Source organism: Hesperophylax consimilis, chromosome 11 (genome assembly GCF_061612785.1).
Source record: "Hesperophylax consimilis isolate HC1 chromosome 11, BYU_Hcon_1.0, whole genome shotgun sequence".
Classification (NCBI taxonomy): Eukaryota; Metazoa; Arthropoda; class Insecta; order Trichoptera; family Limnephilidae; genus Hesperophylax; species Hesperophylax consimilis.
Window position 1 is genome coordinate 29164536 of NC_142846.1, and position 23306 is coordinate 29187841.

The window sequence follows — 23306 nt, forward strand, 5'->3', positions numbered from 1 at the left end:
TTTCTTTGAATAGATCCTCAGCGTTTGGTCGATAGGGCTATCGAGCAGTCAGAATCCTCTGTGTTCTGTATTACCTACATATAGAATGCATTACTCTTCCACTGTAATATTTCTAGTAAGAACTAATCATCAATAGTATCTACATAAAATCTTTAGTTAATGTATAAACCAAAACAACTATTTACCTATGAAAATCAGTATGTTTGTATTTGTAATGCCAAATTGAACCCTCTGGTCAAAAAGACTTTTTCTATTATAGGTGTAGGTTTCATGTTTATCAAAGTTGATATCCTGATGGACAACACATTAAGGAAACAAAAAATTCTACATTTACAAATATAAATTGTAGTTATTCATTGGAGTGATCGTAAATAATGAATTTGAAATACTTAATTTATTAGTATTTTTTGTTTCTGATAGTATTGTCAATGCCTGGGGATCTTTCAACAAGTTTTGTGTAGGTATATATCTAGATAATAATTATTATTTTCAACATTAGGTTTGTTGTTTACTCAGTATGAATAGTAATAAAAATGAAATAATATGGAGTAATTTTGCAAATTGCGCACAACTTTATTCAGGTATAAATATTTGATTCACGGTAATAATATAGATCGTTCGTGTCCTATGTACATTTTTACAACAGTCTTTAATGAATTTATTCATTTTAGTATATAAAAATCTGCGGTTCATCTCCGCGTTAAAACTATTAGGTAAGTTTTGGTAAATGACTTAAAAACTTAAAGCGAGCTTTATACATTATTCACATTTATACAGTTCAATTCATAAAAATAATATCTAAGCGATTAATTAACACGAAATGTACAAGTCTAGTAGCTAAGAGGCTGGCGTTTAACAACAGTTCTTCTATCACTATCACTCACAGCTGCAGCCTACACCAGGTAGGCCTGCACCGGGGGGGCCCTCCAGCCGCGAGAGCTCCGCTCCAGGGTGGAGTAGTCCGAGTCGATGGACGAGTAGATGTGGTCGGAGTGCGGCCGGCCCAGGGCCCCCACACCACCCGCGCCCCCTGCCCCAGCTGGGTAGGGCGGCGTGAAGGGCGGCTGGTAGGCGGGCGGCGGCCGCTCGCGCCCCTCCGGCTTGTCTGCCGGCGGGTGGTGGTGGTGGTTGTTGCCGTTGGGCACGGAGCCGTCCAGCGTGTAGGTGTTGATGTTGCGGCGGTAGTTATCTGCAGGCTTGCGCGGGCCCCGCGAGGCCCCCGGCATGGCGTAGCGCAGCCGCTCACGGAACCTTTTCTCGCCCCAGCGCACCCGAGACCCCGTCTTCAGGTAGGGCCGCAGGTCGGGGTCCGACTCGGCTTCCGGGTTGATGTGGCCCTCTTCGACCAGCACCAGTTTGAACACTCGGCCTTTGAGAGCTTCGTGCAGCGCTTGTCGGAACTCGAATCGAGACCACTCGGTCTGCAAGAAGTTCCTCGTGAGCACCAGGATCACCCGCTTGGAAGCCTCTGCCGCCTCCAGGACTGGCCGCGCCGGGAGACAGGGCGAGGGGGGCAAGTCCCGGTGATGCAGACAGAGTTGAAATGGAGGCTCTCCGTTCTCCAGCTCGGCCGCGATCGATCGGATCACGAACTCCTCGTCCTTGGGGCTGTAGCAGACGTATCCGTCATACAGCTTCTCTCGCTCCTCGTACCCTCCCGTGAAACTGAAGAGCCGCACTCCGTAGTGGGAGAAGAGCCACACGCGGATGGGGTCTCTGAACACGAAGGCCAGCACGAGGGCGAGCAGGATGAAGAGGAAGCCGCACAGCGTGAGGACCATGGTGGGCAGGTAGTCCGACACTAGCATATTGTCTATGACGGAGCCACCTGCGTAGTAGTCGCTGCACGCAGTTCCGTTGAGGTCTAGTTCTCTCTTGTGGGGAGATTTGGACTCGTTATTCCAGCACCACACATCAGCACCATCTATGATCTTTTGCGCGTTGTCAACTACAAATGCGGTAAAATCTTGCAAAAATTTACACCTGCAAGACCACCGATTGTTTCCGATCGACACTTGGGTCAGTTGAGTGTTCAGGTTGATCTGCCAGATGGGAAACACGGCCAGCCGATTTCCATCCAAGCGAATTATTTCTAGAGAATGCAGAGGCTGGAAGGTCATGTTCCCGATATGCTCGATCAGATTATTTTGTAAATATAGTTCTCGCAGATGACCAAGGTTTTCAAACTCGTAGCCTTTCAACTCCATCAGACGATTGTCCTCGAGATGAAGAGATTGCAAAGCATTCAATCCGGTAAATGTTCTATTTTGAATGTTTTCAACACCACTTCCGTTCACAAAAAGTACTCTCATATTTTTTCTACCTATAAACACATGATTTTGTAATTCTTTAAAGTCATTACCGTCTAAGTACACCTCCGTGGCGTCCATAGGAATCCTGTGAGGGATCTCTATCACCCGCTGGCTTGAACAATCCACCACGTTAGTGTTCCACGTCTGGTCGTGGTAGCACGAACAGTTCTGGGGGCACGTCATTTCACAGTCACAGGCATCAAAGTCACAACAATGGCACAGCGCGAAACAGTGGGTATCATATTTACATAGAAAGTCCGAGGATTTGACACTTGTGAGGGGCAGGTGGGTAGTGCCACGGGAATGGGTCATTTTACACATCACATTTTCCAAGTCCATGACGCGAGGGTGTTGACGCATATTGGTCATGTTGTTGATGAGAGGGAGCCACTCCATGGAGCAATCACAGTGGAAAGGATTTCCGCCAATGTAAAACTCTGGCAGGGAACGGTTCTTAGGCACTGGCGACAGCCGCAAACTATTTAATTCTAAATGCACCAACTCGTTAGCGTACATATCCACGCGGGACAGATTGGTTTTGTCTAGGAAAGTGTTCACTTGAATGTTATTTATAAAGTTGTTATTGATAAATAAAAGTTCTACACTGTTAGGTATCGCCATCGGTGATAACTCCACTATTCTGTTATGACTAACGTCCAATGTTTTAACACGAATTTCTTCTTGAATTTTATAATAATTTCCCAAGTGTTCGATGAAATTACCGTGAATGTCCAACCACTTGAGATTACTAGGAATAAAAGCGTAATCGAACCAAACGAGATGATTTTCAGAAAGATTGAGCCACAGTAAGCTGGCAAGCGTAGAAAAAACTCCATTGATATCGGATATAAAGTTAGCGTCCAAGCGAATAGCTTCCAGCTGGGTGTTTCTGTCGAAAGTGCCTCTTTCTATGCTCTGTATTTTATTTTTGGCTAAATTCAGTACTTGAAGGCTCGGCAAATCCCACAGCATGCCTTTCGTCAAATTTCCAATCTGATTATCGATAAGTCTAAGTCCTGTAAGTTGGCCCAAATTTTTAAAGGAACCATTTTTAAACTCCGATATCTGATTTTCTCCAAGATCTAAAGTTTTCAAGAAAGCAAGTTCCCACAGAGCGTCCGGAACTTTCAGTAACTGATTGGAGCTCAAATCTAATTCTTTCAGATCGGAACAATTTCTAAAAGCCATCGGGTCAATATTCACTAACAAATTATTATTCAGAGTCAATTTGCTCAACACATAGAGACCGTTGAATAAGTGCTGGTCGATCGTGTGCAATCTGTTTTCCGCCAAGTTCAGCGTGTGCAAGTTGTAAAGCGGCAGAAAAGCGTTATCTTCCACGTATCCGATGGAGTTATTGCGCAAATCCAGAATCTGGAGGAAAAACAAGTCTTTGAACGTTTTCCCGTCAATTCTCGTCAACGCATTGTGCGAGAGATTCAATACAATCAGTCTTATCAATCCGACAAAAGTGCCATCGTCTATGTGATTACTGGAGAGCTGGTTACTGGACAGATCGAGCACCAGTAACTGCTCCAGGCGATGGAATATTCCCTTGGCCAGTTCGTACAGCATGTTGTTATTCAGGTAGACTTCCCTCAACTCTCTGGAGCTAGCGAAGATACCCTCGGGCAGGGACTGCAGCCTGTTGTACGAGATATTGAGGATCCTCAGGGAGATTAGTCCGTTGAGGGCTTCTCCCGAGATGTCGGAGATGTTGTTGTGCTGCAGAGACAGGTGGTGCAGGCGGCGCAGGTTGGCCAGGCCGGAGCCCTCGGGCAGCGCCTTGAGCAGGTTGTGGCTGAGGTCCAGCTCCTGCAGCGCGCCCCCGCAGCCGGTGCCCGCCCAGCCCAGGCGCTCCGCACTGCGCAGTCTGTTGCGGGTCAGGTTGAGCGTGTGCAGGTTGCCTAGAGGACAGAACACGTCCTCAGGCAGCGCACGGATGTTGTTGTCGCCCATATCAAGGTGCTGCAGCTCCCGCAGCCCATTGAAGGTGCCGGCCACCACCTCGAGACTCTTGGTGGGGCCCCAGTCGGAGTTGTGGGAGTGGATGGTGAGCTTTTTGAGCTCGCGTAGCCCTTCAAACGAGTTGCCAGGCAGGTGCAGCAGCTTGCACCCATCCAGCGTGAGGTCGCCCAGCTGGGAGAAGCGTTGGAAGTAGTGCGCCCCGATGGCGCTCTCGAACAGGAGCACCCGGTTACACAGCAAGGACAGGCTGGAGCTGCCCTCGGAGGGCACGGGCTGGAGGGCCACCCCCTCGGGATCCAGGGTCCGCAGGCGGCACAGCTGCGTGCCCTGCGAGCCGCGGCAGCCCTCCCGCTCGGGGCTCTGGGCAGAGCCGCGCACCGCGCCCACCAATAGAGCCCCCAGGAGGCAGGCCACAATAGGCGACAGGGTTGCAGGCCTCATGCTCGGGCCGAGTGTCTCTGACGGTGACGATGTCGACAGATGAAAAAGAAAAGACAGCGGGAGTCTCACCACCCGCTACATCACACGGAGACAATCCAATTGTAAAACATTTGTAACACAACAGTTTGTAAAACTCCGTTCCTTGGCAGGGAACCACCGGTCATTCTCTCCATATCATTTCTGTAACTATTACTTCACAATCACATCGAGATTCAAAAATCATCGCGTAATCCACATATATAAACGCACTTATTCAAACTTGTCACCTTTTCAACATTATAATTGTCTTTAAAATGCGTGAGCAAACGTTAAACTATTTTCTATGCAAACGCGAACTTCACTAGTCTCATGTCACGAAAACAGAAGTGTACGCGGTCTGAATTATACGTAGTGTAATTTTCGATTATAACACAAGTTCACTGTTACGTTAGAGCGCTCGTTCTGTGCCTCTGTAACGCAACCACTCTACTCGAGTTCTCCGTGTGGACTGGTTCGATGCGCGCGGCCGCCGCTCTCCGTCGCCCGACTCCCGGACTAGTTCGCGCGGTTTCCGCGCGGCGCCACCGGACGGCCGCGCCAATAGACAGAGACCGCGCTATTCCGCGAGAGCCTTTAAAGGGGAACGAAAGAAAGAGCCGTAATACATTTTACCACTCGGATTAAATTAAAACGAACAAAGTTTCTCCAGAAGCGCTCCGCCGCATATGCCGGACGGGGGAATGAGCGAGACGCGGCATTTAAAGCTGGACAGCTTTTTGTATAAGTTCATGTTATGTTGTTAGACGACCTATGCCTACGTAAAATGACAAAGTAAATTGAGTTACATGAAAAATCAGATCTTCATTATTTGGTACAAAAAATATATTAGAATATTTTTTGAATTTCCTAAAATGTAATATATATTTAAATATCCATATAATATTTTCATTATTATTTTATTAATATAAATTTAATTAACCAAATAATATTTTCATTATTATTTTATTAAGATATATTTAATTATCCAAATAATATTTTATTATCAGTAACTTATAACATGTAATTATTATTATTATTTGAAATCACTTATATTTTTGATTGATAAGATTTTTTCTAATCATTCGAATATGTATTATAGTTGGTTAGGTTTGTACCTAAATAAAAACTTTATTTACATCCCAACGAATTTCATCAAGGAGAAATACTTGATATGTTACATTTATAAATTTATATTTTCCCCTCAATAAAAACGAATAATAATCTAGTAATTTCAAACAATGTTTCATAAGAAGGTAAGCAAATGTCACATTTTAGTAATATAATAATATTATATACATGTTCACTACACATAGATAACTGTAGAAATGAATCATAAGTTTGTACAGCGCCCTTGAGGTGTGTTTGCACAAAAACGGCGCTATACAAGTTATCCAAGTATTATTATTATTATGTTAAAAATAATAAAATCACAGCGTAAAAGATTAAAGAAATATGTTTCTCTTTTATGAAATAAAAGATTCAAACCTTTTTTTAAATTATTCTTTCAATATTTTACATAATAATTACTGTGTCTTATATTAAATTATAAATTAGTATAAAATTGAATAGAAGCTTTGTTGTATCGGTATCTTGCATTTTTCGCATAAAAACTGTTCATTATTTTTTTTGTTTTGGAATGATTATGATCAAAATTATATTTTTAACGTGTGACATATTTTTCTGGCAAAAATTTAAAAAAATAAGTTCCTGGGAAAAAATCTTTTTATTTTTAAAGGACTTTCTGTAAAATATCAAACGTCGAAAATACACAGTATTTTGTCAAAACAATATACCTAAAAATAAATTACAATTTTTTCCAATCGTGATTTTGTTTCAATGTATCTTACTTATATTTCTACTTGTAAATATTGAAGATGCCTAACAATTTCATTTAGAAACATGTGTAGATACATAATATGCAAATACAATATTTGTTTTTTTTATCGAATACAATGTGTTTTTCTTTTACAAGAAATTATATTTATGGAAATTGAAATTGAAACTACGAAACACAAAAGGTCAAGGAAACAAAGTATTGAGTTATTCTTAAATAATATTTTTATATTTAAAAATTCATTCGTCAAAATATTTTGCACTTTACATTTAAACCTGGATGACGATTTTTATTGGAAAATAATTAGACTATTTCTTAGAATGTTTATATTTTCAAAAAAGTGGAATTCCATCGCAAATAAAGTATTCGTAAAAAACATAATTTATTGTTTGTTCCAGTTTCGGACAATCACATCCAACTTCAGACTAGTATGTTTTTACTTAAAACTATGGTATTTATAACTCTTATGTTATTTCCAAGTTATTCGAGAAAATCTGACCATTCGACATTTTCATATATTTAAGTAAATTCTGTTTTCATTGCACCAAAATTAACAAATTGCTTATATAACAATGTTAAATATTTTGAACAATTCCATTTTTTTATGGTTTTCAGCAAAAAGTAAGATAAATGCAAAGTGAAATATTTTTGTAATATAATTTACAAACAATATAAACTAGACTGGACCAAGATGTGAACCCTATGGAACTCCACTTGTCGCAATAATTTTTTTCTGACATGGAGGATTTTACTAACACGTCATTCGTAACAGAAAATAATGTAATTATCAAATTTCAAAAATATACCAGTTAGAAGTTACTGTCCGAAACCGGTCCGATCAGAAATAAAAGAGGAATAACGTTTTTTTATACCTTATTAATCGTAGACTAACTAGAATTGGGAACTTGAAAAAAATGCCTTTTCTTGACGGAATATTACGAGATTCCAATATGTTTTATTAAAATTTTCGAGAAAAAAGATATCGTTTGGAATATTGTTCTTTATTTAAGTGTTTCACTTTTGAAATTAAGTTATGTAACTACTTTAAAGCATTTTAAAACAACAGTGAATCTGTTAGAATATTTTAATAATATATTAGAAATTATCTTCAACTATAAATTAATGTACAAACAACAATGTAGGTATCTGTTATAAAGAATATAATACATAATTATATTATTTACAAATTTAGGAAAATAACGTAAGACAATCGCGTTTTTATACTAGTTGATCTAGTTTTTATCAGTGAAAAATCGTGGGATGTAACTTGACTTGCCAAGATGAAAATTGAGAATGAATGAATATTCGATTTACGTAATTAAAAATAAAATGCAAAAATTAAAAATTTCCCAAATGCAGTCAGATTCCTTTTATAGTAATTAAGGTAAATTAGAAGGTTTTATTTAAAAATATTTCTTATAATCCGTGTCCAGCGATTCCGAATAATTACCAAATAATCCTCCGGAAAAATACACTACGGTGGGTACCTGCTACGGATTTTAAAAGATTCTATGATTTGATAGAAAAAATATTGATTCCCAAATTTGAAAATGTCACAGGAGGAAATAATATTTTTAAATGAGACTCAAATATTCCATTCGAGAAGGATTTTACTGTCAGAATTTGGGTCGAATTCCGAAAAATATGTAGGTATTCATTCTCTAATGTAACATTGTCAAATTAATATGTTTTTTTTCTCATTTTCCATCGCAATCCTTATTACAAAACAAAGTAGGCTAGGCTGGAGGTAATTAAATTTCTACAGGTATGATAATTGGAAATTATGAAATTCACTATTTAATATTTTCGTCGAAGGCAATCGCTTTGTGGTCTGTAAAGGTTGTTCTGGAACTATGTAATATCAGCGAAAGTGGTTTATAATTAAATTAACCCGATAAATTTAATAATAGGTAATATTCATTACGTCTTATTAATCTCACAGTGTCGATTTTAGAAAAATCAACTGAAGTGGATATGCCACAATAATTAACTTAAGAAATACTTAACCCTAAATAAATGTTGAGTAAAAAAATACAGAAGAAACTGCCTGAGAAGTATGGTCCTTCCAAATAAATTTGAATGGAAACAAATGTTGCCACTGAATTAGTACCTTTTGCTTCCATCCCATTTAGCACGCGCTCTGTCTCACTTACACTCGCCGGACATCGTAGATCTTCATTCCATTTGAATTTAGAAATCATGGTAAAACACAGATTTGTATCGGAAATTGAAGGCCCAATCACGAAACACGTCCATGTCGCTGGGTAATTTCAATTTGAAATTGAATTATCTAAAACCCATAAAAATAACGTGTAATTTATTAATATAATCAGAAGCCACCAACATTTTAATGAAAAAAGTTATGATAGTTTTTAGTTAATGTTCTAATTTGAGGTAACTAGTAATTATAATTATTATTTCTCAATTGTTAGTGTACATATATTTTTTTTAAACAAGAACATAATATTTTATCTAAACCTACATTAATTTCTACGTCAAATGTGTAACAGGCGTGAAATATATTAAACGAGTTTTAAAGGATTAAAAAGTAGGTATCTACCTATACGGAGAAAAATTATTTATATTGAATATTGCTAATTTATTGAAAGCGTTTCGCTTGAGTAGAATACAAATAAAAAAAATAATTTACTCAACTACAATTTTTTTTTTATAGAAATGTATGAACGCATAAAGGAAACAACTTTTTAAAAATACAGTATTATAGCTAAGATTATCTTTGACAGTTTCACTTGATTAACTTTTTTGCTTTCTTATAAAATTATTTAAAAATTAAATAAAAACCAGTTTTTTGCTTGAAATCGAACGTTTCTAGACTCCGTTTGTCAAGCGATATTAATGCATATTACCTATGATATAAGTTATACCAAGAATATACACATTTTGTGCTTGTAGTTTCCTCTTAAGCCTTAGAAATGTAATCTATTATCTCATTGTAAATGAAGGATTTACAAAATATATTTATTTTATACGTTTGATCGTTTCGTGTCTTCTGTCTACCGAATTACCGACTTGTTTTTCCATTACAGACCACTCTCTAATATCAAATGTAAAGGTTTAAGATGCTTACTAATAATGTTAATATCAATTATAACTTCATGTTTTCCAAATAATATAATCATAACTATTGAGTAGAAGTAGTCATAAACAGGTTAACAAGACAAAAAGTCATATCTAAACATCCAAAAGAAATTATTAATTTTTGAAAGCCTAACCTATTGCCTGAAAAAATAATTTAGCACTATTTAGATGTTTGAGAATACCCGACATTACTTTTTGAAAAATCTACTAGGTGCGACATCTATCGATAATAAGAAAACGAGAACTGTAAAATATAATAAAATTATTGTTTTTTTCCGTAAAAACAGCACGAATGACATCTTTGGTTTTTCGTTCAAGTTGAGCTAAGGAAAGAACCAAAGTTTATACAGAAATTGGTTTGAAACTTCACTAAATATTTTTGAGAACTTTATTTATTTTACTAACATAGTTTTGTGATATATCTGTGAAAATACGACAGATGTCAGCCTGGTCTACTTAGGATTCAATGATAACTCAACACAATGACAATTCAACACACCTTTATAAAGTGAACAGTTATTAGCGATGAAAAACTCACCTACAAACCTAACCTTTGTAACTAATATAACCTATTTTTGTTGTTTGTTTTTGGGGTGTTATGCCATGTTGCGCTAACTCCTTCTTCTCACATCTTCGGATCTACCGGATCTGCCCTGATGATGGACACTGCAACGCTGTCCGAAACGTCGGCTAAAGAAGGAGTTAGCGCAACACGGCATAACACCCCAAAAACAAACAACAAAAATGCTTTTGGCCGTGAGAATCTAAAAACTTACCTAATATAACCTAGTTTTAATGTCATCACTTGTCATGACTTTATATCACTTTTTAAATGTGTGTCGAACCGTCATTGAAGAGTTACCCGGTCACCGCTTCTTTGTATCCGAATATTATCCGTTATACATTTCCGAGAATTGGAAAGCGATATTACCACAGATCTTTATAAAAAAATCATGTATAGTATTGAGTATGCCGGGAGGATCGCTATCATATTATTTAGGACCCAAAAGGCGTGATATTATCACATAAATGATTTTGCAACATTGCCAACTTGGCCCATCCTGACGAAGAAACCATTGGTTCTGAAACATGTGAGTGGTACAAAATTTTTTCAATAGATGTCACTACAGGTATTAGGGTAATGTCCTTTATGATTGAACCAAACAAAAAAGAAAGGTTTTTCATTTATATTTTGGACTAATTAATAAAAACATCTAAATGATAATATGCACAAGTTATAAAGCACAGGATATGCTCACGACCCGATTTGCTGGATAACTTGCTGGACTGCATGTTGGGATTTTGCAATTCGGTTAGCGAGTAGGCAAAACCGCACCGAATCGAATTATTATTGTTCCATTTGTCGGACCGTCAGTAATAATTCGGTTAGCGGTTCAATATGGATGGTGGTAGGGGGTTTAAAATTGCGACCCACCTTCATAATAGCCTAGGATTACTTCGTGATATATTTTAAGGAATACAAAACAAACTATCTTACAATAATTTACGCAATGTAAAGAGAAAAAATATGAAGTGTCGGTAACTTTTATAATAATGCTAGTTACTACTTTATACGAAACTAAAAAAACATTTTAATTAAACAAAATGATTAAAATAAAGGAATAAAAGTTACTTTCACTTCATTTTTTTTCGTTTACTTAGTATTACGTAGAAATTCAAAATCATGTGATTTTGGTTTGAAAATGTGATCGCTTAGAAATGTTTTAGTTTCTCGGAATTTTTTTTTAGTTTCTCGTGAACACCCTTTCAACAGAGTTGATCAAGTTTTTTGCTGAGCGACGAAAGTTGAAAGCCCGTCTACTTTTGTTGTTCAACTAATGAGTCATCGTTCAATTTTCCCGCTGAATCGAAACGTGTGAAAATATGTTTCAAGTCTCTTCCGATTTTTAGTTCCCTCTGGTCGAAAGTAGACGTCAGACGTTCCTGGTGAGTGGTTTATTTATACCTACCTAGTACCTACCATCATGGCATCTGCTTCAATGAAAAAAAAATATTAAGTGGCCGGGTGATATGATGTTTAGATTTATCTCTAGCCATACTTGTCTTTGGGATCAGAAGCAAGAAGTTTACAAAAATAAGAATGCCCGTGACACTGCAATTTTTAAAATGTTACTGTAACTTAGTACTTATTATTATTAAATAGCACGTCTCTGAATGTCTCCAAAAGTATTGTTTTACCTTTATAACAAATTTTAAGGCATCTACTATTGCAAAGAACACTTCTTTCAAACAATGATATCGTATTTTTAGGAAATCTGTACATATAAGCCAGACTTGCAAAAGAATCCCCCGTTGCCAGGTATCTCAGCGTATTTTGTATAATTGTTTTTGCCAGGACAGCCGCGCGCATAACTGTGTCCTGTTTTTGGATTTTTTCTTGAATTTTTCGATAACAGTACATTCGGTATCTTCTAACGCCATCTCTATTAATACAGTGTTAGAGGCACCCAATTCGTTTCTCCTTATAATTCATTTTCTAGCCCACATACGACTTTTTTGCGCTTTTTCATATTCTCATGTTTGTTCCGTAAAAGATCCGAAATTATAGTGACGCATGCAGCGATAACTTCACTTGACGCCATCTTGATTAACAATGTAGGTTCGAGTTAAACTGAAACGTCTGAAATAAATCTTGTTCAATTTTTGTCGTTCAAATAAAATCGCTCTGTCTGAATTGGGCATATGGGCTATTATAAAAGAGTAGAATAATTGTCTATGACTGTCAATGTCAAAAAATGAAAATAGTAGTAAGAAATTTGTTTTGATAGCAGATAGTGTTAGTCATCTGTTGCTCGTAATTATTAAAGTTTATCTTATTCTGCTCCAAGTAGAACTAACCCTTTAAAATTCTCATTAGGTAAGTAATGTTTCAGTTTACACTGATATTATTTTGCTCAATTTATTGCGATCGTAATTTTCAATGATGTCTACTATTATTATTACATTATTACTCATCGATCGATTATCAAATGTTGTGAAATAAATTTGGTAATTATTTACCTACAACCCCCGTTTTTAATACGCACAAGGTAAATATATACCATAAATTTTTGATCAACAAAATAATTGATTCTATTTGCCGTATATTTACTGGACAAGCCTTGACCATTTTGTTTTACAGTTACTGTATTTTTTCTAGTTTTTAATGGGGCAAAGACTGGACGTGCAAAGTAACGACATGCCGAAAGGAAAGGTGAAACAAATATATAGAACACCAGAAAAGATCAGGTTTAAACCTGAAGACGTATCTCCTGATAATGGCTATATCTTGGATAAAACATACATTCCTGAAGAAATCCTTGTGTTAATCTTGAGTTATTTGGACTGTAAATCTTTGGGAAAACTTCGCTTTGTCTGCAGAAAGTGGTGCGAGGTCATTAGGGATCAGGTCTGGAAGATGAAAGCAGAACGACAGTTTGCCTACAGGTTCAAAAACATCAAGAAGCACAAAAAGTGGCCTTCCGAGGTGTACCAAGCCATATGTTGGAAGGATCCGTACGGAAGGAATTTGGTGAGGAACCATTCTGGACGTCATAAATTCGACAATTGGAAGATTCATGTGAACGGTAAATGACTTATAATTTTTTTTGGATTGTGTGTTATTTTTTTGTAAGGCAACACAAACAGAAATATGGTATGATAAGCAATTAGCTGGCTTCTGTGATGAAGTGCCCCCCAATTTGTTAGATTTGCCATTTAGGAAATGATTATATTATGCACTGTGTACATTTCCTTGGCAATTAAAGCATATTTGAACATTATATCAACGGTCAATGGGATTTGTACAATTTTGCATGATGTCATCATTCAGTCTGGTGGGAAATGTTATTGCCACCTTTCTGCCCTTCAAAGCTCCTCTGTTGCCACCACCCCCCCAGGATCTCTCTAGAGTTCACAGGGATATGATACCACCCATTTTGGAAATCAACAATACCCGCTTTCAAAGAATATATGTTTCAAGAAGTAGTTTGCGATTTTCCTTAGTTAAATAGCTGATCTAGGAAAAGTATAAGTATTTTTCTCAAACAACTTTTTTATCATATTTCCTTGGTCAGGTGGGGATCGTTGGAAAGTGGAGAAACCTCCCTTAGGAGTGACAGGAGCAGAAAACTGTGAATTCAATCCAAAGTCCTGCTTCGTGACTTCGTACCAACAGTGTGGCAAGGAGCAGAAGATAGATCTGTACGCAGAGGGAATCTATCCCGATATTCTGGACAATTACCAACCACACATCAACATCTCAGAATGGTTAAAATAAAAATCATATTATCTTTTTTTGTAGGATTTAGAAAATACACATATTATGTTATATTCTTGAAAGGTTTTTTCGTAATATTTTTCCTTTTGCTTTTAATTGGTTAGTTATCATCTTATTTATTACAAAATGCTTATACGCAGGGTCCGAAAACTCGTAGTACAAGCGGGAAACTGTAGAATCTACATTATATAGAGAACTGTAAAAAAACTATTTTTCAATCTTAGTATTTCAGAATATATATTTTTAACTTTATTTCAACAACTAGAGGGTTAAAAAAAACTTTTGGTGCTGGGTCTAAGCTGCAACGCTTTTTAACCCGTATAGTGCGGCTGGCTACATTTGCAGTCCAGTGAAATTATGACTACCTTGAGTTGCATGTTTACATGTTTTAAACTATTTCATTACTATCAATGAATATTCCAAGTGAAAAAGTTGATGGTGTAGAAGCGTGTCTATTATTTTAATCATTATTTTCAAAATTATATTTTGTTTTGAGATATTTACTAAATTTTACCTATTATTTATCTTGCATGGGTTAAAATACGGTAAACAGCTGATATTGACCTAGCCACCAATTTATTTCAAATTTGTTCTAAAACATTCTAACTTCGGACTTGAAAACGAAAGCTCTAATAAAAAAAAGTTGACTTCAAATAGGATGTAGATTCACCAGTTTACCGTTTGTTCTATAAATTTCCGGACTCTTTGTATTATGTCCTGATAAGAATATAGAAATAGACGTTCATTACTTTATTTTTCATGATTCTTTTCCTGTAGCTGATTAACCAAAATGCTTTCAACCATTAGAGTGCTATTCAGCACTATCGTCCTGCAAAGTTATTCACATTTATTAATTGCTACCCGACACTCCATGGTTTAAAGCACATTTGTCAGTCCTAGGGAGAGCGCGTGTTACGTTTGAGTGCATTGTATTGCGGTTGGCGTGTGTCTTGATTATTGTTTATCCTGTTAAAATAAATACACCCTAAAGTGAATCAATATTTTTCACCGTGTGGGATGTGAGTTCTATTGCGGACGATGTATCAAATGATAGCAACACTATGGACGAGAAGACCGTAGCTAAAAACTTTTACAATTTCTCTATCTAGACGCGCTCTTTCTTCTGATGCAAAACCAACAGCCTATTTTAATTTTTTTTGTAGTTTTTTTATTAGAATAAAAAATATCATTCTTTACTTGTTTAATTGCAAAAAGAATCATGAAAATAAGCATAGCACTCAAACAGTTAAAATATACTATATGTATCGATAAGAAAAGCAGATAATGTAAAAACAAAATTTTATTTTTCATGATTTTATTCACGTAGTTGATTAACCAAAAATGATTTTGAAATATACTATACATATACAACAGATCTTACAATGCAGTGTTTTCAAAAAATATATAATTATAAAAAGCAAACAATGGTTATAATTTTAGAGAAAAAGTAGGTGACTAACAGAAGTAAAGATTGTGCCCATGTAGTGCAGATTAATGCGATGGCTGTGGTTTTCTTCAGCTAATTTATCGAACCTTTGGTTTGTTCGTTTTTAGTTTGTTTCTATATTTCGTTTTTATCGCAATCACGGAAGAAAAGTGTGACATTTATGAGAAGTGAATATCATTTAACCCTTATCTTTGGTGGATGTGGTAGGAACTCACCGCACTTGCCTCGATTTTATGGTATTTTGAAAAAAATGTCCCTAGCATAATAAAACATATTTTATTCGCTTGGCAGGAAAATGATGTTTCTAGATATCTCGATTATTATTGTCATTTCATCACTTGCAAAGATATTTTTCTTTTACCAGTGAAAAAGCACATTGCAAATTCCTCGTCAAAAGTCACAGATAGTTTTTTTTTTTTTTTTTTTTTTTAAACTTCCGATTTAGTTGTCCGGGTTAAGTCTTCCCCAAAGGAAAAACTTAACCCTTCCACTCACTTTTCCACAAATGATCAGCTAGTCAATCAACACTATGTAAGTGCATTATATAAGTAAAATAAATACAAAACAATACAAGAACAACAACATGTCAAATCACCAGATATCAAATGGGAAAAAAAATTCACCGTCTCCAGATATTTTCATATCAGAGGGTTCGGCTCGGTAGAACTTCTAACAGGGCCTATAAATCCTACTGATCCCTCAACATAAATATTTAAAAAATCTTTTGTTATCCTACATGTATTCAAAATGACCGACTTTTGCATCTTTATATATAAATTTTTTGATAGATCTAATACGCCTAAATTTTTAATTAGAGAGCTAGGTATAATGCCAGTAGCCGAAAGTAGGAAAGCCTCATTTATGACTAATTTTTATTGTGAAGAACCCACTTTAGCTGGAAAATATAATAAGACTCGAAAAATATTTGACTATTTCTTCATTATATTTTTTTATAACATTAGAAAGAGAAAAAACATTTCTCTGAATATAAGTATCTATCGTAAACTACGTAGGATAGATATGTATATACAATTTTTATAAATATATAAACACATTATCTGGTAAAAGGGTACAATTTACAAAAACATCATTTTGGAAAAAGTATGGAAGTTATTACGAAAATAGTGTCGAATAGGCGGGCCGCTCAGCATTTTAGCAAAGAGTTAATAAATAAAAAATGGGTCATGTCGAGGTGAATATTTTTTTACTAAAAGTGGTTGCTCCTTTCAAATGTTTTAAAACTGCTTTTTTAATGTATTACATTTAAATTAATTTTTCTATGAGTTACAATGGCGTTGGGCATATCTTGGATTGTCTCTGATTGTTTTTCATTCAATCCCATTTTGTAACTCCTACCACTCGATGAATAAATTTAAATCCCAATTGTTCAGGTACTCTGCCAGATGGGATTGTGGCTCCCGCTATGAACTGACCGTGTCCCTCCTGGACTATGACAGCCGAGAGGTGAAGAAGTTTAAGTTTGAGGCCCGAATGACCAACTGGGGAGAAGGATGGAAAGAGGTAAATAAACTTCTACTTAAATACCTCAAATATGACAAGAAATTCTCCGTGGTCTTGGGGTAAGGCTCTCGACTGGCAAGCTGGAGGTCGCCGGTTCTATCCCGGCATGTGAAAGTAAATTTTATTTGATTAGTACGTGTTATTTCAGAATTTACTCATTTAAAATAAAACATAGTATATTTGCTGCACGTTCCAGAGTGGAAGATACTCTCAGTATCGCCCCGGTGTAAGACCACCATTCAGAATTGAAACGTTGCTTGAAATGGCTGTTTTGAAATAATAGACACTCTTCTGCAATATAAACTTTTTTATTTTGTAATTTTCATGAACAGCAATGAAATACTTTCAAAACGTTGTAAAATTTGCAAACTGCAGTGAATTTCATGGTATTAATAATTTCACTCCACTACAAATGTAGCCAGCTGCACTATAGAGGTTAACTTTTAACCTTCCAGCGGGCGCGTTGAGAAATTTCCCTTGAGCGGGCGCTTGTCGTAAATTTTACGTCATCAAGTTTTCTCCATGTAAGTGGTGTTTTCTTTATACAAACGTTAGGGAATTTCTTTAAGGATATGAAAAATCATAATAGGCAGTACTTTAAAAAAATATATTTGACTTTCTTAAAAAAAACGAAGCAACACTCTAAACATGTTAATATTTTAAAACAAAATATTTTATCGACCTATTTAGTCAGAATCAATATCCTCATCCTTACAATTGTTACAAACCACCTCAACTGAAGAATGGTTCTTGCATGTAAAGGACTGGCAACGGCAACACTTCATTGATGCGGAGGATCTTTTCTTATCCAGTGCACATAACCGACAAACACCGCATTTTGGAAAGCTTCTGTTTTATTCTTCTGTTATCGTTTCAACTGCCCTACCGTAATTCACTTTGAGAAAAGCATTTATATTTTGCGGTAAATGTTTGACATTTGATTTGACTCTAGCATAGATCGAAGCTCGATGCTTACAACTAAGTCGCAAGAGTGGGGGAAGCGATAAGGCGCGTTTGTCGTAAATTTTACGACAGCGCGCCCGCTGGAAGGTTAAGAGAGTGAGTTTTTGAGAGAAAAGTGTTCAAAAGAATGAGTTTTTTACCTCAAAAAACTAAACCATTTTTTATTGTATTCTTAGTTAGAATTATAAAAAATCAAACTTTGTCAACTCCTTGGGCTAATTTGTTCAGATTTGCGAACAAACAGCTACACTTCGAGTCAATTTGTTCACTTTTCAGAACAGCTCTGAAATTGTTGTGGTTCCCATACTGTCATGGTTAGAAATATGATCCAAACAGTGTCAGAAAGAGAAAACACCACGCTTTATAGTCAAATTAAAAATTTAACCATAGAAGAATTAAAATGGACATCATATGAAACCAAAGGTTCCAACTGTAATTTGAGAAAAATTTATGAAATTTTTTTATTAATTATTTAATATTAGCTGTACCCCGCCACGCATCGCTATAGCTCAGTTTGTCTGTGTGCAGATAGAGAAACAATAGTGCATGTTCTTTTACGTCCAACAGATGGCAATGTTTAAAAAAAAAAACATTTTTTTACCTGTCATATGCAACATCTATATAATGGTTCTATGATATTTCATCAAAATGACAATTAAACACGCATTTAAAAAGTGATATCGAGTCATTAAAAGTGATGAAACAAAAATTACGTTAATTAGTTACCTATGTAACCTATTTTACTTAGTTTTTGTTTCATTACTTTTCATGACTATATCACCTTTTGTAGGTGTGTTGAACTGTCATTTTGATGAGATACCCGGTCACCTGACATATAATATAGGTATATAAAACACATGCGTTGTGTCAAAATTTCAATGCAAACATTATATAACTTTCGTAGATTTAAGATTTTGAACAAACAAACATTTTTATTTATATAGATAGATAAAACGACAAAAAGTGAGGTGGCAATAATGTTTATAATACATTTGTCTAATAAAGTATATGTTTTTTCGTCATTACTATTTATATTTCAGTGTTTAGACGTAAAAACGTAAGGTTAGCCATTTTTAAAACCTTTATATGTTTGATTTCAAAATTTTAATATTTCAAAAATTATATGTTTATTTCTAATAATAGAATTTGAAAACTTGTGTCGTCACCTTTCAAAAACTGTTTTTAGTTTTTGGACACTTTCAGAAATATCCCATTTATTGGATTTTGTTGCAAAACAGAAATACACACAAATTCTCCGACTTTCTGACAGCATCTTTAAGAAATATGCCAGGGACCTGAGGGGTTAAGAAAATATGTACATAATGTCAAAATAATCGAATTAATTAGTTATTAATAATAATAAAAATATTTAATACTATTATTAGTAATTAATATTACTAATAGGATAATTACTGCAAACACTGCCGCACGGTGTATGTCCATACTGTTTATGCACATTTTTTTTAGGGACATACCCTTACAGCCATATTCTCCTAGAGGTTAAAATCCATACAAATTCAAGAAATTCTCGAAGTGTCGTGTGTGCCCTCTTGAATTTAGGGAGATTTGTAGAAGTACTCCAATCATGATTCCTTTTTCGAAACAAAAAAAAATTGTTCTTTCATCATTTGTATTAATAGAACCAAAAAGTATACAGCTGGTGTTTTGTTTTATTATAAATAACACAAATAATAGTCACTCAAAAAATAATTGATTTAAATAATGAACTCATTCTATTACAGGCGAAACACAGATTCCAAAACTATGGTACAGGAGTTCAATACGTGTTGTTTTCCCACGTAGGCTGTGATTCCCAGTTTTGGGCAGGACATTATGGCTCAAAAATGGCCAATGCAAGTGTTATTGTTGATTTGCAGAGTTTGGGAGATCCCCACGACAAGACACCCCAAGAAAAGGCTGAAATGGTGAGATCTATACATCTTTTTCTATTAATCAGATTCCTTATCACTCACCCTAAGTAATTAGATCACTTGCTTGTTTTTTCCTCATGGATCGCCCAACTCCTTACATCTACATAGTTGTACTTCATCATACCATCTTAGAGTGCCTTTTTTAATATTATTCATTACGCCTGCATTTAAATAACTGTCTTTTTTTTAATTCCAGGATGACTTCTTTCCACTTAATTGAGCTACATTAAGAGTATGCCTCTGTTGTGCTAAAATTTGCTACCATATATATTATATGTACATACTTACTTTTAAAGGCGGCTCCTGCGACAAAATGTTTTCAAAACATTGGGGCGTCGCTACAATGTTTTTTTTTTCAATCAGCCACGGAATTTTGAAAACCATTTGTCGCAGGAGATCTACTTTAAATTATGCATGTATATGTAACGTCCAGGATATTTGAATGTCTTCCTTAGGAAAAACTTGTCCAGTATTAGGTATATCTATTGATTATAATTTATGAAAATGATGATCTGATAATATATATTTTTGTTAATAGTCATTATATTACGTAGCACACAATTAACTTTTGTCTCAATTTTATAGCTTTAAGAATAAAAAATATTATACATAAAAAGTTAAAATCACTTTGTCAAATAATGTTAAAAACATAACCTATTCACTGTTGACTGCATCACAAATAATCCAAGCCTTCAAGCGCTATGCACATGAATAAAGGGAAATATATGAAACTCATAAAAAAAGCTAAATATATATGCCAATTTTTGGAAAAGATTGAATTAACAGCTTAAGGCTAGTTTCACATTGGCGAGCTAGCAGCGGACATCGTTTTTTATATCGAAAACGGTCACGCGGCTGAGTCACTAATATATATTACCTTGAAATTTACATACAAAAAAGTATGCGGCTGAATCGTCTATGTGAAACTAACCTAAGTGAAAAGATTTATGAAATCTTACTTTCATAGAAATTACAGCACCAAAGTTAATAACAGATGAAAATTAACACTTGTTATTTTTATAGTGTTATGATTGAAACAAATTATATTCAGAAACTGTTATTATTGTAATATTTTTTTTTTTTTTTTTTTTTTTTTTTTTATATATACAATAATATTATTATTGGGTTTATAAAAACAGTTTATTTTTAATTTTTAAACAAGTTCTGCTGTGTAATTATTATTACGCGTGACAGCTGTTTCGCCCTCTGAAGGCATTATCAAACTGTGGGTAGCCCACTTACAGACGATAAATTTATATTATTTCTAGGTAGGTATTTTAATTTCATTTACTGATTTCTTAATTGATTTCTAAGTAAAATATCAAAAATTATTAATGGTTATTACCCCAGCAAAGTTTCCCCAATTAGTGTAATGTTTAAATTTGACTGAATGTCTTTATGTTAGTTATTCCCAAACGATGACTCATAGGGTTATTTTAATAGCATAATTAAGTACTTCATAGTGCACTCATATTTGCATTAGGTTTGAAGATATCTAGTAGGGGTGAACGAATTATATTTGTTTGTTCATTAATTAGAATAGCTTTTGGATTATTAGAGTTTTTGTTAATTTCTAACTGCTCTAAAAGATTCAGTTTACGGCCTTTATTTTGTATGTGTAACGGAGTTGGTTTATTATTATCATTAAGTGAGTGATTTTCATCTAGGAGATGTTTGGCAAATTGAGATTGTATTTTATTATTATTTTTAAAAGATCTTATATGTTCTTTAAACCTAGTGTTAAAGGACCGGCCCGTTTGTCCAACATAAACAGCGTTGCATTCGTCACACTGGAGTTTATAAATGCCACTATTTCGTAATTTGAGTACCTTACTTTTTGAGTTTTTAAGAGATGATCCTAAGTTGTTATTTGTGCGGAAGGCAATATCTAGACCACACTTTTTGAGGACTTTGGCAATTTTATTAGATGTCTGTCCGATGAATTCTAAACACCCGAATTTATTATTCGTCTTATTATTAGTCGTTGGGTAAATTAATTTAAGGTTATTTTTGTGTTTGTTATTATTAATTATTTTTTCAATGTCTCTACCCTTGAAGCCATTATTTTTAGCAATAGTTAGGATTGTATTTTTTTCCTTCTCGTATGCTTTCTTGTCAAGTGGGATATTAGTAAGCCTATGTACCATTGAGAACTGAATCTTTTAGAGCAGTTAGAAATTAACAAAAACTCTAATAATCCAAAAGCTATTCTAATTAATGAACAAACAAATATAATTCGTTCACCCCTACTAGATATCTTCAAACCTAATGCAAATATGAGTGCACTATGAAGTACTTAATTATGCTATTAAAATAACCCTATGAGTCATCGTTTGGGAATAACTAACATAAAGACATTCAGTCAAATTTAAACATTACACTAATTGGGGAAACTTTGCTGGGGTAATAACCATTAATAATTTTTGATATTTTACTTAGAAATCAATTAAGAAATCAGTAAATGAAATTAAAATACCTACCTAGAAATAATATAAATTTATCGTCTGTAAGTGGGCTACCCACAGTTTGATAATGCCTTCAGAGGGCGAAACAGCTGTCACGCGTAATAATAATAATTACACAGCAGAACTTGTTTAAAAATAAACTGTTTTTATAAACCCAATAATAATATTATTGTATATATAAAAAATAAAAAAATAAAATGGAGTTCTACAAATTAAACTTAATAACAATAAAAAAATTGTAATATTGTTTTTTTTTATAATAAATTAATTTTAAAAATCTAAAGAATCATATTTATGTTAAAAGGTGCTGCTTGCTACATGTGAAATGAAAGAACTACATATATTGTTCATGAAACCCTTTGTAATGTACACAAAAATATGTTTATACGCTATTGAAAGCTTAAGATAATGGAAAAATATTTATTATACTTATTGAAGTACTAATTATTGTAATAATGTATCTATGTAGAAATGTAAAAAAAAGTATTTAATCTGTTGTTGAAACTGAATATTACTGTTAATGTAAATATGGCCTAATTTCTAAAATTAATAAAATATACACACATACATACTCATAATTTTTTTTCGATAATTAATTTGTAATGTTGATTGTATATATTATCTAGATTTTTTTATCAATAATAGTAATAATAGAGCAAGGACGGATACAATAATATGTACATACATAATAATATGTATTGTTTAGTATTGTTGTAAACTATAATACCTATATGAATTCGATTCATAATAATTAACAATAATCTCAATTGTTTAAAAACAAGATTCATAATAAAAACATAAAATATAATAACCATGCATGTAATACACCGAACGTGACAAAAGTAATATTTTAATGCCATTCAATTCTTAACCATTTACTTTGAGTAATGACACTACAATTCAAATTACAGACAGGTTATTCTGAATGTCATATTTACTCCGAGCAATGACACTATAATACAAATTACAGACAGGTTATTCTGAATGTCATATTTACTCCGAGCAATGACACTATAATACAAATTACA

At 34.5% G+C, this 23306-nt stretch overlaps 2 protein-coding genes across 4 annotated transcripts; one reads left to right on the plus strand and one right to left on the minus strand.

Moving 5' to 3' along the window:
• Window positions 1-549: 549 nt before the first annotated feature.
• Window positions 550-5196, minus strand: Toll-7 (Toll-like receptor 7). The gene has a single exon (XM_089637411.1). It carries the CDS (start codon window positions 4719-4721, stop codon window positions 894-896), a length of 3828 nt encoding a protein of 1275 aa, XP_089493537.1. The 5' UTR covers window positions 4722-5196; the 3' UTR covers window positions 550-893.
• A 7101-nt stretch (window positions 5197-12297) lies between these two features.
• Window positions 12298-22636, plus strand: LOC149419998 (F-box only protein 17-like). 3 transcript variants are annotated; one of them, XR_016302799.1, is made up of 7 exons: window positions 12298-12550; window positions 12833-13259; window positions 13749-13941; window positions 16790-16919; window positions 19625-19807; window positions 20010-20289; window positions 22583-22636. XR_016302799.1 is itself a non-coding variant. In XM_089637413.1 (6 exons), exons 2-6 carry the CDS (start codon window positions 12839-12841, stop codon window positions 20031-20033), a joined length of 951 nt encoding a protein of 316 aa, XP_089493539.1. In that variant the 5' UTR covers window positions 12298-12550; window positions 12833-12838; the 3' UTR covers window positions 20034-20891. The 3 variants fall into 3 exon arrangements, 2 of the variants coding, with proteins under 2 accessions (XP_089493539.1, XP_089493538.1); XM_089637413.1 differs by lacking the exon at window positions 22583-22636 and having other exon boundaries at window positions 20010-20891; XM_089637412.1 differs by lacking the exons at window positions 20010-20289; window positions 22583-22636 and having other exon boundaries at window positions 19625-19979.
• The last annotated feature ends 670 nt before the right edge of the window (window positions 22637-23306 follow it).

Coding starts and splice junctions, on each gene's coding strand:
- Toll-7 (XM_089637411.1), bottom strand. CDS start 4,721: ATGAGGCCTGCAACCCTGTCGCCTATTGTGGCCTGCCTCCTGGGGGCT.
- LOC149419998 (XM_089637412.1), top strand. CDS start 12,839: ATGGGGCAAAGACTGGACGTGCAAAGTAACGACATGCCGAAAGGAAAG. Junction 13,260..13,748: donor TTGGAAGATTCATGTGAACG/GTAAATGACTTA, acceptor TTCCTTGGTCAG/GTGGGGATCGTTGGAAAGTG. Junction 16,920..19,624: donor GGGGAGAAGGATGGAAAGAG/GTAAATAAACTT, acceptor ATTCTATTACAG/GCGAAACACAGATTCCAAAA.